This window comes from Vigna unguiculata, chromosome 9, assembly GCF_037176805.1.
Source record: "Vigna unguiculata cultivar grain cowpea cultivar isolate G323 ecotype 2 chromosome 9, ASM3717680v1, whole genome shotgun sequence".
Lineage (NCBI taxonomy): Eukaryota > Viridiplantae > Streptophyta > Magnoliopsida > Fabales > Fabaceae > Vigna > Vigna unguiculata.
Window position 1 is genome coordinate 35,640,790 of NC_140800.1, and position 19,409 is coordinate 35,660,198.

The following is a 19,409-nucleotide window of genomic DNA, read 5'->3' on the forward strand; positions in this document are numbered from 1 at the left end:
TTTTTATCATTTTTATTTATTTGTTAATATTGCACATGTGTTCTTTTTATTTGAGCAAGATATTTTATTTAAATAAGATGATGTGTGTGGCCCACTTTATAATTTCTGGACCTAGCTGAGGTGAAGGGTCCAAGTAAGTCACTTGTTTTTTCACCTTTAGTTTCTCTCTCAGTTTCACACTTAATTTTCTCTCATTCACCCAAAATCAGTTCTCACTCTTACTCTCCTTGGAACAGAAGCTCAGTTAGGGCAATTGCGAAACCCTCCTCTGTGCTAACAGAACGTTCGTTCCTTCTTCCAGGTAAGAACCCAACTTATATTTTCTCCTTTGTCCAGCTCTATGGCGTTGGTTCAGTCTTGGGTCTACCTTAGACCTCATTTTTTTCGCCTATCTGTGTTCATGTTTTTCAGCTTCTTAGACTGTTTTGGAGTTGCAGTGCTCCTCTCCACCTAGGGCTCTCCTTATCAAGAGTAGTAGGGTAAGGAAAACTAGGGTTTTTCACATATTTCAAAGTATATTGCTGGTTTGTCGTTCTATTTCATGTTTAAAATGCTTAGATGATGATTGAGATTGTGTGAAAATGTATTGTATGTGGTTTCTGACTAGATTTCTGATGCTACATGCAGGAGCGCAGGAGAGAAACTGCTATTCTCGCTCAGGTGAGAATCCTCTAGCCTAAACGAGAGTAGTAGAAAACTCTCCTTTGCTTCTGCGCGAGTTGTCGCTCAAGCAAAAATTCTCGCCCAGGCGAGAGTAGTCTCGCCAAAGCGAGAAGGTCTAGTTTAAGCGAGAACTTGCGTTGACGCACTATACTCTTTGTTCGAGTTCTCACCTAGGTGAGGAGATTCTAGCTTAAGCGAGGGGATCCTGTGAGCGAGACCTCTTAGCTTGAGCGAGAATGAGGCATATTGGCTTTAAACTCTCTAATTTCACTTGTGGTTGATTGAATTACTCTTAGAAGCATGAACTTGTGACAATGCATGTATGATGAAATATGTCGAACTGAAATTTGTTGTGCTTGGTCTGAAATGATAATGGATGGATGGTGAGAATATGTATATGGTATATGTTTGACGTAATTATATGAATATTTTAGGAAGACTTTATGGTGGTGTTATTGTAGTGTATGTAATTAGATAAGGATTCAAGTAAGATTGCATCCTGACACTCTAAAGAATCAATTAGACTCACATAGAGTAGACTAGTTCAAGTGGTGAGAGTAGCAGGAGGTTCTAATCTTTGGCAGGATAATGACCTTAGATGATCTTGGACTAAACTTGTGTGTGGTAGGGTGAAACTCATTGGTAATGACTCTGTAGAGCAGTAGAAGCCACCACAAGTGCAAACAACCAGTGAATTCGATCTCGTTACATGTATCCAGATAATCGAGTTAGAGGGTCTTTAATTGTTTGTTATCACATTTTTTGGTGTGCTTACTTATTTGCCTGCTTATAACCTATTTGCATGTAGGTATATCAAATTTTATTTTTCCTCTAGCTTATCCTTTGTTTTTGTGTTTATTTCTTGTTTGGTTTTCTCTTTTGCAATGACAACCAATGTTGGTGTGAGCAGATGTGTGAACTTCGGGGGATCATTACGCAGAGATGTTGCAGTTTAGTTATGCAAATATGGATTTTGCTCTTTGTGAGCCTCTTCTTCTGAAAAACATTTTAATTGAAATTCCTTGCTCTTTAAGCAATCTTTTATTTTAAATTGTTTTGCTTTATGAAACATGTTTTATGACATTGTTATGTGTTGATGGTACTTTTGCATTCAAATATTTTGGATAACCGTAAAAGGTTGATTCTCATATATTTTATGTTTGTTTCGTTGCTCTATATTATTATAACAATACAATATTTTATTTATTAGAATTTATCTATTAAATGGGATGTCACATGATGTAATGAGTATTAACTAAATTTGTTATTTATTTATTTTAAATTTGTATTCCTTTATTTCTTAATTTAAATTAAAGTTATACTGAATTTGTTCTTCTGTACTGTTTTCATTTGATGTACATATGTTACTTTCATTTATATTGCGATCTATTTTAATTTGAATTGCATAAAAAAAATTAAAAACTAATCCCAAAAATGCTGAAAGTAATGTAATAACTAAGTTAAAAGAAGTAGTAATAGATAAAAACAATTTATAAATGATAAAAATATATTAAAATATAAAGAATAATAATGAAAAAAAAATTGACTACAACATAATAGATGAAATAGTTTATAACTTGTAACTTTTTTTTTTTAAATAAGGTACTTTTAAATAGTTACCGTAATGCATTTATTTGCCTTAGATGCTCCTAACATAAATGAGATCACCGTTTTTCCAAGCATAGAATGTAAAAAGAATTTGTACATATGGGTGGTTATCCGCGGATAAAATTCGTAACCGATAAGGAATGAATATTGAAAATGGATACCTATGGGTAACGGGTATGAATATTTTTTAGACCTGCATATTAACAAAATGGGTTCGGATATCGTGGGTTCGGGTATCATATATAGTATCCATATCCGTGGATACTTGTATCTGTCATACTATAATTTAAATTAAAATGATTAAAATATTAATACATTGATTTTGAATGGGTTATCAAAATTGTTTAAAAAATCTCCATTTATTTGTAAACTGTCATTTAACAATATTTACTAATGTTTTATTTATTATATATATATATATATATATATATATATATATATATATATATATATATATATATGTATGTATATATTTATATTTATATATATTTCTCTCTTAAGGAACTTGTGCAATACTTGACCATTCTTGCAATTTAAACTCAATCGGACAATAAAGTTCACAAAAACACAAACAAACTCTTATTGTGGTGTGAAATAAAGATTTAAATAGAGTATTTACAATTATCAAGACTAGATTTTATTCATTTCATTCTTATGAATTCACAAACATCTCAATTCTAATTTCATGTTAAAATTAACTCACAAATATACTCAAATCCTATCTTTATAGACTTTGAGCATATGATAACTCGTCAAAGTTCAATCCCTTGGATCACAAACAAGTGAAATCATGCACTAAAGTTCAATATCTTAAAATTATTTATGAAGAAAGTTATATCCTAAGGACAAATCTTCAATAAATATTTTAAGTGTGTCAAAATCTTTACATATACTACAAGAAAACTCGTAAATAATAATCAACTGTAATGACTAAATATTGTTAGTCAATGTAGTGATCAATTTATATGCCAATTTATAAAATAAAAAATTATTGGTTACTAAAATAGTCACTATTATAAATAAAAAATTATAATTGGTTGCTAAATTTGTCACTAATAATTAGAGACTAATTTAAAAACTAATTTATTTGGCAGCTATAATGTTTAGTGACCAATTTATAAACTAATTCCTTTGGTAGTTTAAATTTTAGAGACTAATTATAATTTTTTTTATTCATAATAATGATTGTTTTGGTAACCGATAATTTTTTATTTTGTAAATTAGTATCAAAATTGGTCACTATAACGACTAATAATTTTTTATCACTAAAATCAGTTGTTAATGGGAAATTTGCTTATAGTGATAAGTGTATAAAAAAAAGTTTAGAGTGTCAAATATATAAAATTTATTAAAATTTAAGAAAAACTATTTACTTATATATTATTTTTTATATAAATAAAAAATTTTGGAGGGGCCAAGGCCCCCTATGTTACAACTAAGGTCTGTCATTGCTTAGATATAAGTTTCATTTGTACTTAATTTCAATTCTAGTTTCAAGATACATTTTTCAACACCTCAATAACCACAATTAAGTCATGGGTGTTCAAGTCACAACAAGCATTAAACATAAAAATCAAATATTAACATTGAGATGAAAAAGCACATGTATTAACATCACAAAATACACAAGAAATTAGTTTGTTACATCTAATCTCAACAAATAAATTTAGCTCTTTATAGTAGAAAACCTCTGATTTACAAAATTGAATAATAGGGAAGAAATTGAAACCATAGATATCATAAGCAAGGTCTCTCCTGAGGTTCTTAGTAGTTGCTCCACACTCCAATACATCTCCCATTCGCATCTCCACCTTCAATCTCATGACTCATCTTCCTCCTTAACCCAAAAGGGGTAAAAGCTCCATGGATAAAGGTGAAAATCCAAGAAGAGGAGGGAGAGCTTTCCAACAACCCAAACGGTCTCTTAGAGCCTCTCTCCAGTACCCTAGACGATTTCTAGTCTTGAGAATGAAATAAGACATGGACACCCTCATGAAAACATGTTTAAATACACAATTTCGCTTACCAGGCCCAACATTCTCGTCAAGCGCCTCTTTCTCGAGGTCTAAAAATTGATGCTCTTTAACTTGCAACTCATTAGCGACTTAATCTTAGCTCAGGGGACGAAATGACCTTGCTAGTGAATTAGGCCAAACTAAATGACCTTAAAAAGTATAGTTGAATGAATTTTGACTGAATTAGAATCTAGATATTTTCTTTGATCTTTTAAGATTTCCAGTTATTTTTAAAACATTTGACAAATAAAAACGAAATACTTCTCTTTCCAAAATTATTAAATAAAATCTTTTATTTGAAAAAAAATAATAAAAATATCAATAAGACAGGAAAATAAACACAAAAATAATGACAATTATCAATATATATATATATATATATATATATATATAAATTAAAAATTGAATAAAAATGAATTATATAATAAACGAGAGAGTACCTAGTGTTATATTCGAGTTAGAAAATTATAAAAAAAATAAAAATAAAAAACTTTTACAGGTATGATAGTTATAGTTAAAAATTAAAAGAGGAAGTTCTTACATTTCTTAATTGTTTACCCAAATCTTAAATATCACAAAATGGGACGAAAATAGTTGCATAAAAAGCAAACCAACATCTTACTAATCACTATCGAAGGGGTACGGAATTCGAAACTTTTTTTGGCATTGAAATTCACATTAAAAATTGTATTGACTTTATGTCTCTCTAAAGCATGCTCATTCACATGAAATTGAGAATCCATAGCTTTGAATTTGTTATGGATTCAACTGGTTTGGTGTGATTTTATAAATGCTTTAACCCATTGAATGCCAAATTGAATATTCTTTTGGGCAGAATCAAATGTCTGAACCTTACTTCATCTGGTATTATGCCCTATGCCTTAAAAACACTTTATTTACATTTTAAAGTGGAAGAGAAGTGTCTGAATCAATTTACTAGGGTATACTTGTGATTCTCAATTTAGACATATATATTATTACCCAATCCCAAGTCAGAATAAACTTGTCCTTAAAAAGAATGCCACAATATTACTATCAAATTAATAATCATCTTCCACTCCCCAAAGAGGTGGAAATCTGGTTTAAGCTATCAAATGCTGAATTAATGCCACTTTCAACACAAAGAATGGATGGTGCTGAGTTTATGAAGTTTTCAGTCTCTTCTGAAGATGAACTAACACTTTCCCATCTGTGCTTTCCCACAATTTGAAGTCCCTCAAGTTCCATTGCCACTTCTTTCATGGTCGGTCTTTCCTCTCCTTTCACCTTTAAACATCGATTTGCAATATTTGCAACTTCTGTCACTTGCTCAACATCTGCATCATGCAGTATTTGGTTGTCCACAATGTTAAGTAATTGACCTGTTTTCATGGAAGAAACAAAGTACACTGCAAGGTTTCTATCAGCCTCTGGCCTATCAAATGAAAGTGCCTTCTTTCCTGTTACTAGTTCAGCCAGAACAACCCCAAAACTATACACATCACTCTTCTCTGTCAATTGGCTTGTGTGAAAGTATTCTGGATCAAGATACCCTAATGTTCCCTGCACCAGAGTGGTTAGTTGAGACTGATCAAGGGGGAAAATCCTTGATGCACCAAAATCTGAAACCTTTGCAATGAGATTATGATCAAGAAGAATATTTGTAGTCTTCACATCTCTGTGTATGATTGGTGTACAAGTAGCTGAGTGCAGATAAGCCAAGGCCCCTGCTGTTTCTGTTGCTATTCTCAACCTTGTTTTCCATGTAAGTTTTAGAGAACAATTATGATCATGAAGGTGCTCATAAATAGTACCATTGGGAATGAATTCATACACAAGCATAGGAACTTCTGTCTCCAAACAACAACCCAAGAGTTTTACCACATTCCTGTGATTGATTTGGGAAAGCACAATCACCTCGTTAATGAATTGCTCAATCTGATTTGGATCACTGATTTTGGACTTCTTAATTGCCACTGTTCTATTGTCTACCAATACTCCTTTGTAAACTGTTCCTTGGCCACCTTGGCCAAGAATCTTGCCTTCATCAAAGTTGTCGGTGGCCTCTTCTAGCTCCTCTATAGTGAAGACTTTAGCCGTTTCAATTGATCCTTTATGCTTGATTATGTGTTGTTGTAAGAAAACACCACCATTTTGTTGAAAAAATTGTTCTTTGAGTTTGATGATCTTTCTTTTCTTTGATGCCCAATACACATAAAAGCTTCCCGCAAGTAGTGCCACTAGGCCTACACTCACACCTATGCATAAACAAAGAGAAATGTATACAATTAGTGTTTTCGTTAATTATGTTGCCTCATCTTCAAACTTACGAATGACATATACCATTATGATAATTAACTTGAATTTATTATTGTTGATTACGGATGAGAAATCTCTCAACCATATTGCTTGTATAAGTACAGAAGATGCAATATTATATATGTCGTTACATATTAAGGATGAGATTTGTTGTGATTTCACCAGACGAGAGTGTCTATACTCACTCAGAGCAATTATGAGTACGATTTCTTTCCTTGAATTCATGCTAGATTTCTGAGTGCATCTTGTTCCATAATTTTTCCCATCTCCTTCGAATCCTTTTGGGCATACACAGTTATAACTACCAGGAGAGTTACTGCATTTGGCCCCTTCAACGCAATCGTTGGATCCCATGCATTCATTAACATCTACAGTATAACGAGTCAAATTCAATTATGCGTTCATTGATTATTCTTTTACTATGTACTTTCACCTTACACTTTTTTTGTCAAGTTTTAAGAAAAAACTTCTATTTATATATATTTTGAAAGTGAACAAGTAAAAAATAAAATTAAAAGAATACAACATATATATAAAGTACATCAGCTACTAATACCTTCGCAACCATGAAGGAGATAAGGGTTTCCCTCGAAACCATTTGCGCAGTTGCAAAGGTAACCAGATCCCTCCACTGAATGGAAACATTCACTGTTCTCTGCCTTACACGCGTAACTGGAAGCCTCTTTCTTAGCTTCTTCGCACGTTTGGTTCTTAACCACCCAATTCATCGCCACAGGAAACGTGGTTTTGTCGAACTTGACGAGGTCCGTGGAGGAGAAATTGTAGGCCCCATCTTCCACCAGGAACGCATACCCGCACGGGTTGAAGTCTATCACATGCGTGTGGTTGAACAAACTCCCAGAACCGTAGGAGAAACTCGACAACCCGCGTGGAATCGAGATCTCGCAACAACCGGTGCCGGAACAAGTCCCATTTGTTACGATGTCTTGAAGCCTGTTGCACAAGGAAATGCATCCCGTGGTGTAGTTCTTTCCCTCCAAATCGCTTCCCACCACTAATCCAAGCGTGTCACACCCAACTACAGTCAACCTGTTTCTGCTGGAAGAGACTTGTAAAGTTGTGAGGTTTAGGTCTTGAAATGTTTGCCTCACGAGTTTTCCTCTGTCGGCGTAACAGTCGCTGGCTACAGGCCATGAAATTTGCATGTGGCCGTCGAGTGAGATGTTTAGAACAGTTATATTGGTTTGTGGCAGGAGAAGGGTGTGTGATGAAGGAGAGGTTTGGTTGCAAGAGAGGACAAATGAGGTGTCTAAGGAACAAGTGTCGGAGATGCCGAAGGGGAAGGGAATGGTGACATCGCCACAGTTTGATGAACAGTTTGGCTTTGATATGGTTTGAGTTTTGGTTTTCGCAATAAGGAGGGCAACAAGAAGCAGCTGCAGTAGCAGCTGCTTAGAGTCCATAGACATTGCTTTTTGTTTTTCAAGTTCTTGTAGTGGACATTATTTCTGCTACTGTGGGTCAAGAGGATTAACTCTGTTACTGCATTGGATGATGATGGATTCAAACAAGTTCTGCATGCTCTTCAATTTTAATATATCAATTATTTTTTCTCATATCAACTGTTTTACTTTGTTTTTTTCATCATGTTTTTTCTTTCTTTGTTGTATTTTCAACCCTCCTTCGACCAATCGTGCATTGTTTTTAAAAAAAATGTATTTTAAAATACCTTGATTGTGTCGATTTGTTAGCTGGGAGCAGGACAGCCGGCTGTGGGAGGCAAGAACTGATTAAAGAAGGTATCTGTTAAAAAATAATTAATAAAATTATCTATTAATTTGTATATACTTTTAGTTCTTAATTTACTATATATTTACCTTTCACACATTTGTTATATATAGTTAAATTTATCGAGTAAATTCTATTAATAATTATAAAAATTCTTGCAAATATGAGTTCATTTGTGAGCAACATTGACAGATTTTAAATCAAAATTTTGTTAAACCGAGTTCATGAATTAATTTAATTCTATGAAGTTACTGGTAATGATATATCCATTCATTGATTTATTGCCAAAAAGGGAAAGCATTTTCATTAGTAATAATCTGAACAATGGAGACAGAACATTCAATTGTACATCATAGCATTTGTCAAACCACTTGCTAACGTTTCTGAAAATAACACTCATCAACAATACCTTATTACTTTTGATGCAGAACTCAGGGACGATGAAATTAAAAAGCTTTATCGTGGCCACCATAGAGAAAGCACCTCCAAGTAAGCACACTTCATCTACCATCCCATAACGGTGACATCACATCTTTGCAAATGGTATCATCCTCAGGTCCAGCACGTATACCATAAGTATAATGACAATTAGCAGTGTCTCTTTCTGCTGAACCTGATCTTTCACCAATAACATATTCTGCTGCATTTGATGTGGCACTAATCAATGAAGTTGTTGCTGTCATCGTTTTGAGACTTTCCAATTCCATAGCAACTTCCTTCATGGTAGGTCTTTCCTCCCCTCTCAGCCTCAGGCACCATTGAGCAATGTTAGAAACTTCCTTCACCTGCTCACTGTTTCCCTCATTGACAAAATCCTCAACAATTTCGAACAAGCAATCATCCTTCACAGCCGAAAGAAAATACAACGCCAAATTCCTCTCCTCCTCTGGCATGTCAAAAGAAAGTGCCCTTCTTCCAGTTATCAACTCAGCAAGTACAACACCATAGCTATACACGTCACTTTTCTCAGTTAGTTGACTGGTCTGAAAGTATTCAGGGTCAAGGTACCCTAGAGTTCCCTGAACCAACGTTGTCAACTGACACTTGTCACGTGGAACCAATCTAGAGGTTCCAAAGTCAGAAACCTTAGCTGTGTATTTGTCATCTAAGAGTATGTTAGTTGACTTGAAGTCCCTATGGATGATTGGTATGGAAGCAGAAGAATGCAAGTAAGCAAGCACACCAGCTGTTTCTGCTGCTATTCTTAGACGTGTTTCCCAGGGAAGTGTGGTGTTTTCATTGTGAATGTGGTCAAAGAGTGTTCCGTTGTTCACAAATTCATAAACTAGCAGTGGCATTTCTGTCTCTAGACAACAACCTAGGAGTTTGACCACGTTTCTGTGGTTAATCTGCGAAAGTACAACCACTTCATTGACAAATTGTTCAATCTGGCTGTGATCTACTAGTTTTGATTTCTTTATGGCAACAACTTGGTCATTTGGAAGAATCCCTTTATAAACTGTGCCGTATCCTCCTCTGCCAATAATTCTGCTCTCGTGAAAGTTTTCAGTGGCTTTCTTAAGCTCTCTTGCAGTAAATATTTTAGCCCTCTCAGATGATCCCTCCATCTTTGAAATTTGCTGCTCTAACATTAAGCCACCATTTCTCTTAAAATATCGCGCTGAGAGACTCACCCGTTTTCTTTCTCGAAACACGTGGTATAGCCAACCACTACCAGCTAACAGCAGCACAAGGCCTATGCCAGTTCCTACATTGACAAAGTTGCTTATTCGATCAGTCTTTAATTTTGTTATGGTTTTGAAGTCATGTCATTCACGCATATCCTCGAATTACTTTAATTTAAAGGTCACTTTCCCTAGAACTTTATTTTCGGTGGCGAATACTATTCGTTACACTCCATACCATCTACTTGCAAACAAATGTCACTTCTATTTCTAAGATTTGGAGAGCTGTGAACCAAGATTTCCCCTATGGAATATGTACTGACATAAAGTTGCAAAACGTCAAAACTTTTAGCGTAAAAGCAATCAAAAAGACAAAGCAATAGACTACAAGTGAAAAGGAAAATAAAATCAAACAGATCAAAGATCTTAAAAATAATGGAGCAAAAGGCACATGTTTTTTCATATGCCTTGCTTTTCTTTTGTATCTGTCTTGTTATCTTCTTTTCACTGAGTACTACTATGTAAACCAAACAAATAACACGTACCTATCACAATCTCGTTAACCACATGTTGTAGATTCGAGACACAGCCACTTCCTCCTTTTCTGCCATCTCCCTTGTGCTTCCTGGTCTTGGGACACGAACAATTATAGCTCCCGGGTAGGTTAATGCAAATGTCTGAACAGTCATTTAGACTCGGATTTGCACACTCATCAATATCTAGTGAAGAAATAGGCAAAAAAGGTTGATACTTCATTCATTTAACAAGCAAAAAAATTACATTTAGACTAATCACATGATGGGAACATAATCCATACCTTGGCATCCACCCTGAAGGTATGCATTTCCCACATAACCTTCTAAGCATTCGCAGAGGTAACCGGGTCCATTTTGAGAATCAATACACACGCTATTTTCTTGGCAAACATAACTAGTCAAATTGTTCTTAGCTTCTTCACATGTTAGATTCCCAACAGCCCAGTCAAGCACTGTGGGAACTGTTCTTCTCTTCTGCAGTTTGATGAAGTCATCCCTGGAAAACTCGAAAGAGTCTTCTTCCACCAAAAGAGAGTAGCTGCAAGGAATATTCATATCCCTATGAAGCATATTTGATCTCAGGACACGAGCTTGATATGCCAAAATGTTTTTTGGGATGGAGGTTTGGCAGAAACCAATGCCAAACCCGGATCCATTGGTTGAACTTTCTACACTACTGCAAAGCGAGAAACACCCTCCAGCAGAGTAGTTTTTCCCGATTGTTGCATTGATGGTTGAAAGGGTGTCGCATCCAATTCCTACGAACTTGTTCTGGGTGTAGGAGAAGGGAAATGCTTGCAAAGTCATAGATGAATTCCCTGAATCCACTAGCACACCCTTTTCATCATAGCAGACATACGCTACTGGGGATTTTACTCGCAAATGACCATTCAGTGACAACTCTAATATCTCAATATTTTTTGTGACATTCCACAGAAATAGTTTGGGAGGCTTGTGACTTGTGTTACAAGCAACATAAAAGTTGCTGTTCATGTAACAGTGCTCAGTTGTACCAAATGGATACGGAATGCTAACGCTTCCACATTCTTTTTGGCAGCTCGGACGAATTGTTTGTGACGCTGCTGAGATCATTACTAAGCAAGCAACTAGCACAACTGTTGTAGTGTCTCGTGCTGAAGCCATTGCTGCATCCAATTCATCATCAAAAACTTTGAGATTAAGCAATAGCCGACACGGCCAAGAATTTTTAACTGCTCAAACTTCAGGCCGTAGAACTCAAGCTTCCATTGTTACTTCTTTTTTTAACTATAGTTGGATTTGTCTTTTGGTTTAGGAGAATAAATATCTCTTTGATACCTTCTTAGCTAGGCTTCTATTGGACCTACAATTCTATTTTTCTTTTAGAGAACTACTACGTAGAAGAATCATTGTCGTGGATAGTTAACTTTACAGATAAGTTCTGGAGTAGCGATTGTGGCAAGTTTTTATATTGATAAACGACCAGAGTGGGGGACAGGGATTGAAACTTTTCTCTAGTGTATTTTGGAGTCAGTAAAGGTCATTTGAGAAGTTTAATATCCTTTGGTAATATGGTAAAGGCAACGTTGAAATCTTGTATTGTTCCGTAGTCCTATGAAATTGAAGAGGCTGTTGCTATTTCAAATATTGGCCTCGAAGGGGAAAAAGAAAAATGAATTCTAGGATTCCAAGTTTTCATGGTAATTGACCAGTTAAGTTGTTTTTCTGTCTAAGGTGAGTTCGTCTTACGGTCCAATACAGAAGAGAAAAATGTTTGGGCTCGTCATAGAAAAGATGTGTTGGTATAGAATTAATACACACATAAATAACGTAAATAATAGTAGCTGAAAAGGAGACAAGATGTTACATAATCGATAAGTATATCAGATCGCACAAGTAATAAAATAAAAAGTTAAAGTATTAATTTTTAAGAAACTAGTGTAGTTTTAAAAAAATTATGTTTAAGAAACTAGTGTAGTTTTAAAAAAATTATGTTTGTTTATCAATGAAGGTTAAGAATTTCAAACAAGAAAACATTTTGATGAATGAAAATGAAATAAGTTTAAAACTAAAAACGCACTAAAATTAACAAATGAAAATAATTAATTTGATTTTAGAGAATATACGATAAAATTTTTGACTGAGATTAGATTTCATAATTCAATTCAAAGCAAAAATCACCAAACAATATATTTCTCATCCCAACTCTAGCATTCACAATTTGTATAACGAACCGTAATGTCTTATCCACAAATCTAAACTTGAATAATAAAAGTTCCATGTCTAGTAATTTTTTATAAGTTTGTATTAATGATCAAACTTATGATGATGTTAGTTATTTTATCTTACTCAGGTTTCCCAAACTATTTTTCAATCAAGGTACTCTTATACATGAAAGCAATCTAGAATATGCTCTTAAGACAAAAATACCACAAGAGTAATGGAAAAAACTTACATTAAACAATGAAATTCACATAAAATTAAGAATACATAATATCCAACTCTGTGAACGAGGGAGTTAGTTACTCCTAAACATACTGAGTACTATAATAGTGAGAAAATTGAATGTCTCCTGCTTTCAAAATGCACTCCTATCAAGTGATTTGTAATCAAATTTCTTTTTTCTCAAGTGTGTTTTAACTTATGTGAGATCCTTATATATGTATATATATACACATATATATATATATATATATATATATATGTGTGTGTGTGTGTGTGTGTGTTTTGACCTATGTGAGATCCTCAATATATATATAAACATATTGAGTACTGAAATAATGAGAAAATTGAATGTCTCTCGTCTTCAGAATGCACTACTATAGTCAAGTGATTTTTGATCAAATTTCTTTCTTTTGTGTTTTGATCTAGCTGAGATCCTCAAAAATAAATAAATAAATATATATATATATATATATATATATATATATATATATATATATATATATATATATATATTACAATAATATTTGTAATGGTAATTCCAAATATATAAAGAATTTTTTTTAATTCAACTTGAATCAAAGCCATTAAATTGTTTGCGTATAGTTTCATTACATCATCAAATTTAGAAATCAAATTTAGAATATAAATAATTAGTCATTTAATAGATTAAAGTTGAGACCGTTTCATAAATTAAATTTGATATGCTCTTTACTCTGGGAAGAACACAATAAAACAATAAAAGATAATGAGCAAATTCAAAATATTTCTTTCCGTCATTTTATTCAGAAAGCTGATCTTATATTGGATGATTTCAACAAAGAGTGACACATGTCCTTTACAATAATAGAAAAGATTTCTAGATTACAAAAAAATCCAACTCACAAACTAGGTTAAAAATGTAAACTGGGAACTTCTAGGTTGAATGAACCTTCTAATGGACTTTGTATAATTAGTTCATTATCAGAATTTGTATATAAAATAGTTTGTATGATTAATAAAAAGTTATAATTAATTTGAAAATTAGAATAAATTTATCTTTAACATTATTTATAAATTTTTAGTTATTTATTATTATTGATTCTGATTACCCTCTATTTTTAAATTATATTTTAATTTTGGATTAATCAGCTAAAGTTTTGGTAGTTAAAAATCAATTTTGATTCTAATTCACAATTTAATTATAATTTTTTAATAATAATATAAACTATTTTAAATATTAATAATTTTTAATTTTATTAATATAATAACTAATTATTTTTATATTTAAATTTAGTTAATATTTAGTGACTTGATATATTTAGACAACTCTATCAATCTTATTCCTGATAAATAAAAAAACTAAAAATTACTATATATATATATATATATATATATATATATATATATATATATATATATATATATATATTATTTTGTGTAAGAAAAGTGGTCGTACGTGACACGTGAAACATATCAAATTTACCCACATAATTCTTGACTTTCCCTTCCCTTGTTCTCTACCAACCCTACTTTTCTCAAGGTTTCTCTTGGATTTTGATGTAGGTTCAGAGTCCATACAAATGAACTATTATACAATGTATCTGGCTGTTTTAAATATTAAATTAATTATAGATTAGTATTAATTAATAATTAATATATTGTGTTTTGTTATTATTTGATAATTTGAGATATAATTATTATTATTCTATTATTAAGTATACGAATATTTAAATGAAATTATGATAAGATTGAACTAATGATAAATTGAGTCAATATATACCATTGAGGAGTGTTTGCTTGTTATAGGAATTACAAATTATCATCCATCAAACAAATTTATGAACACACAATCTCCTAATCTCTAAATAAATTTCTAGAACAAGAGTTTGACAGTAGATATAATAATTGAATTACTTTAATATTGTTCTACAAAATTCTATCATTATATCTCTGTATATTCAAACACAACCACCGAATCTGATTTTGTATTGGACATAAAATGTGTCATTTGCCTGAACTTCATGAATCATTAGCAGCATTCTATCCATGAAAAATATGTGGTTGATTTGGTCGAACAAAATTACAACTAAACAAAACTTACCCCATAACCATTTTGATTCCACCCACAAATCACATACAACAAAAAATCACAGCTCCTCACCTTTGCATCTGACCCACCTTGCATGTGAATATATATCTACATTCTTCCAACCTTCAATGCTATGTTTTCTTCTTTTTTTTTCTTCAAAATTGTTCAATGCAGGTTCTGAATAAGGTTTGGAAAATTTGTCACTTTCTTAAAATTAAGCAAACATAAAAGATATTATATCACACTACTAGAAAATTATGTTTCAAAAACGAAATATAAAGACCACAATATTTGTGTCTTAATCAGAGACAGAAACTTAGATAAATTTTAATACCCAGAGACAAAATGAAAAAACAAAATTGCATTTCAGAGGCGTAATACAAACACGGAAACGTGTGTTTCTATTATCTTCTGTCTTTGAATTCTAATCACTCTTATAGAAGGAATTCAGATATTAAAATAGTCTCTCTCTCAGTATTTTCGTGTTTTTAGAAAAAAAAAAACAATTCTAATATGTTAGTAGAAAATTATATTTGTCTCTATGTCTGTTTATTTCTTATAACAAAGTTTATATCAAAATCATTTTAACCATTTGATTGAATTCAAAGTATTTAATGATTGTTGTGTCCTCTCTGAGAAAGTGAAACCTCTTTAGAGAAAGAAAAAAGAATTAGAAAATGATAAAAAGATATTCCAAGCAAGATTAATTAGTGACTAGAGTTTTTACCTAAAGAGAAAAAATTGATTAATGAATGGTGAAGTGAAGCACATATCCATTCAAAAGATATTAACTATGGATGCTACGCTTAACCCTAGTTGGAATAGATAGAAAGATTAATTTAATTAAATTTCTAACCAATTTGATCATTCTGAAAATAAACCATCCACTCTCATAATAGTTTCAATCTGCATTCTTTATACTCTATTAATAAATTTCATTTACGGCGTTGATTAATGACAAATTATGTATAATGTAATTAGTATTAAAGTATAACATTAATATATATATATATATATATATATATATATATATATATTTTCTCTTAAATTTTCATGTTCATTTTCCCAAAGATTTCTGGTACCTTCGTCTCACTCTTCGTGCAGCTCCCGTAGATCTTCGCCCTTCTCTTGGCCCAGCCAACGGTGTCGTCTTCCTTTTTTATCCTCGGGCTACAGTGTAGGGTTTTGAAAGAGTGGATATTCACCACCTCGGATTTTCTCTTATTTAGTTATTTGTTTTAAAGTTTTAACCATTATGCTCCTGTTTTCAACTTTGTCATGTCCGAGTTTGAAATCTCCCTAATAGAAATGGTAGAACTCGATGGTAAATAGACGTTGAGCAAGTTTCCTAATAGAACGGTGGAACATGAGAGTTTGAAACCCTAACTGAGAGTTTATATATGATTCTGAGCCTATGCTTACTAACTTCTACTCTATTTTACTGATAAAAAATTTCTCTAACTTGCAGGTCTTGATTGCAGTGGTTTTTGATTTCATTGAGTTTCGTGTTAGTTACTTATATGTTTTATATTGCTTGGTTTTTAACTTTTGGTTCTTTTTTTTTGGTGTTTTTACTTGCTTGGTGGTCTTCGTTACCATAGATTCCATGTCAGGCCTTTGTTATCAAAGATGATTTTAGCTAGGGTTGGGCCAAAAAAATCAGTTCAACCACAACTGTTTTAACGTTGAATCTAACTGAACTGGTTTAAAGCTAAATTAGTACTAACAAAACTGAGTTTGTTTTAAAATTAAATACAGTACGGAGTGGACTGTTTACTTTAAACAAATCTAATCCACAGTATCCAAATCTATTATCCTTTTATTGTCTCCTGCCATATGACACCCGCACACACCTGTGTTGAATATTTACAAATTTTATGGTTTTCTTTTTCTACTGTAGAATGGATTAATTGAAATAAATCCACATTTACTGTTCCTAAATCAAAGAATAGAAGCATGTAAAACCTCTTTACTTCTGTGCATTATTACATGACATGCACAGAATAATATCGATTTTAGCGACAAAATATGTGGGTCTAGAAATATGTTAATATCAGTAAAAAAAGAAAAAGTATTAAGGAAATGTGACAATATACACTTTAATGATCTCCAAACATGTTGAAAAGACTTGTAAGGATTTGAGGCAAAACCATTGATTAAGCAAGATGTTGTTAAGAATTAGGAGTTTGGAAGTTATACAACAAAATTTGTACTTTAACGAGGTGGTTCAACTCACAAAACACAATGGCTTACACTGTTGACGACAACATCGGAAACATTGATTAATCACACAGGTGACTTACATTGATCCTTAGCCTTCACAGTTGAAACCATGATCCATCAGAGTCATAATATATATTGCATGAGTTTTTGTTGAAAGCGTAACAAAGATCTTTGACCCCCCACTAATTTGTACAAGCTATGGGTCATGTTGGAAAAGGCATGATGTCCCTCAATTAGTGATGTCACTTTTTGTCTTTTGCTTACAATTATTGTACATGTAATTGCATCTACAAAGTGGTCCATGGAAGTATGATGTTTTATGTATTGTTGTTAAAAAGGGGTGGCCTTCAGGTGAGGGAGTCCCCTACCTACCAAGCCCCATTGAAAGCCATCGAAACAAGAACCCTAAGAAAAAAAAGGACAGTGATTTGTCTTTCGTTATCATCCATCTGATAAACTATCAAAACTTTGCTGGTGTTTGTCCGTAGTCGTGTTCTCATCCTTTCCTCTATAGGGTCCTTCCTAAGGGTATACATGGCCTCTGCTGCTTCTCTGTTTCCATATATTTTTCCATTTTAATTCTCCTATTTCCATGTACGGAATCAAAATGAGGTCAAAATTCATCCAAGAAGATACTTATTATATATGTATGCACCATCCCTTGAATTCAGAATGAAATATCATCCCGTCGACAAACTGAAATTAAGAACAAAAAAATTATGTTGCAAAGCAATTAAGAAATGTTAGCAATGTTTAATTAATTATTTGAAGTCTCTAGCAAATTTGACTTCCACTCAAAAGGATTTTGCTCACCATTCAAAAAATCATAATTTTTGCATGTGTCTAATCATGAAAAATAAAAAAAATAGTTTAGTTAAGTTTTAATTTCCTAAAAAATTGAATATTTTCAATTGAATCTTATTAAAAAAATTGTTTATTAAGTATTTAAATATTTTTCAATTAGGCTTTAGTCATTAATTGAAATTATATGATCGTTCGATTGTAGTCGTAAATAAAACACCACAAACTTAAACCATAAGAAAAATGAAGCTTTTAAATCTTTCTTATCGTTTTTTTTTAAAGGAAGGACATTATTTTATTTTATAAATTAAATATTAAAACAAGAATCAAATCAATCACATAAAGACACAAAATAATAATACTAAATAAAGATAATTAAGATTTTGGAACATTATTTATTTTGTTATATATGTCTTTAGTTCCTAAATTTTCACGCGACATTCAAAGTTTCTATTCAAAATTTTGATATATCTCAACCTTAATCTTTAAAAATAATAGATATAGTCTTTTTAACCCAAATATGTTAAATTTTGTTTACTGTCAAATAAGTTTTATGTTAATCTTTGAGTATTTCCACCATTTGACACTTTCTAGTTTCAATGTAGTTGGGAATGCATTGGACACACACTAGTGTAAAAAACGCATTTAAAATTGTCTAATAAACTTCACTTTCAAGAAAAACTAAACCTTGCAAAACTTTGTGGCATTTTTGAAAATATTTGTTCAATTGTATCCTTCGGATCTACGACGAACTGAAGCATATTTTTCTCCTTAGAGTTAAATTTTTATAAAAGCTACTTCTCTACTACAACATTATGCCATTTGTTTCCATGTTTTCTCTTTTCTCACGATTTCTCTTCTTGTTTTCTCTTATTGCTTCCTCTCTATCGTTTGGTTTCTTCATCTGTAGGTTCCTTCATTTGCAAGTTCTCATCGCTATATTTATCATTTGTATAGATTCAAACCATTATTATTGGACTCGGTTCTTGTTCAAGATTATGTTTTTATATTTGCATTTCCCTGTTTTGAACCCTAAAAATGATATGATGATATGTTTCATTTATTTCATTTTGTATATGTATCATAAAAACATGAAAATATATATTGCATGTTTCTAGTTTACCTGGGAGTTACAAAATGATTTTTTTTTTCAAATATCGCAGTAGACTTAAGTTAGATTTTAAAATCGAAGCATATATAGTTGAATAGACTTCGGTTGTTTTTCAAAACCAAAACCTACTCCTTTGTTTTTTTTATAATTTTTCTTGGTTTGGACTTCAATTTTAGAAACATCAACTTTTTATTAAAGTTTTAGAACTAAAAAATATATTTAATCATATTTATTTTATTATTTAATTTCCTAACATTCTTCTTCATACCTATCAAATGAAATTGTAAT

The 19,409-nt window shown here is 32.1% G+C and overlaps 2 protein-coding genes and 1 long non-coding RNA gene across 3 annotated transcripts; 1 reads left to right on the forward strand and 2 right to left on the reverse strand.

The window, feature by feature from the left end:
* Nucleotides 1-5,333: 5,333 nt before the first annotated feature.
* Nucleotides 5,334-8,014, reverse strand: LOC114163672 (wall-associated receptor kinase 3-like). The gene is made up of 3 exons (XM_028047967.2): nt 7,141-8,014; nt 6,770-6,952; nt 5,334-6,523 (listed from the first exon to the last, which is right to left on the reverse strand). Exons 1-3 carry the CDS (start codon nt 8,012-8,014, stop codon nt 5,334-5,336), a joined length of 2,247 nt encoding a protein of 748 aa, XP_027903768.2.
* LOC146883946 (uncharacterized) lies at nt 7,961-11,692 on the forward strand. The gene is made up of 3 exons (XR_014984393.1): nt 7,961-8,344; nt 8,762-8,822; nt 11,552-11,692. It is a non-coding gene; the product is annotated as an uncharacterized LOC146883946 (long non-coding RNA).
* LOC146883947 (wall-associated receptor kinase 2-like) lies at nt 8,353-11,637 on the reverse strand. The gene is made up of 3 exons (XM_085666186.1): nt 10,776-11,637; nt 10,504-10,677; nt 8,353-10,041 (listed from the first exon to the last, which is right to left on the reverse strand). Exons 1-3 carry the CDS (start codon nt 11,635-11,637, stop codon nt 8,834-8,836), a joined length of 2,244 nt encoding a protein of 747 aa, XP_085522312.1. The 3' UTR covers nt 8,353-8,833.
* Nucleotides 11,693-19,409: the final 7,717 nt, after the last annotated feature.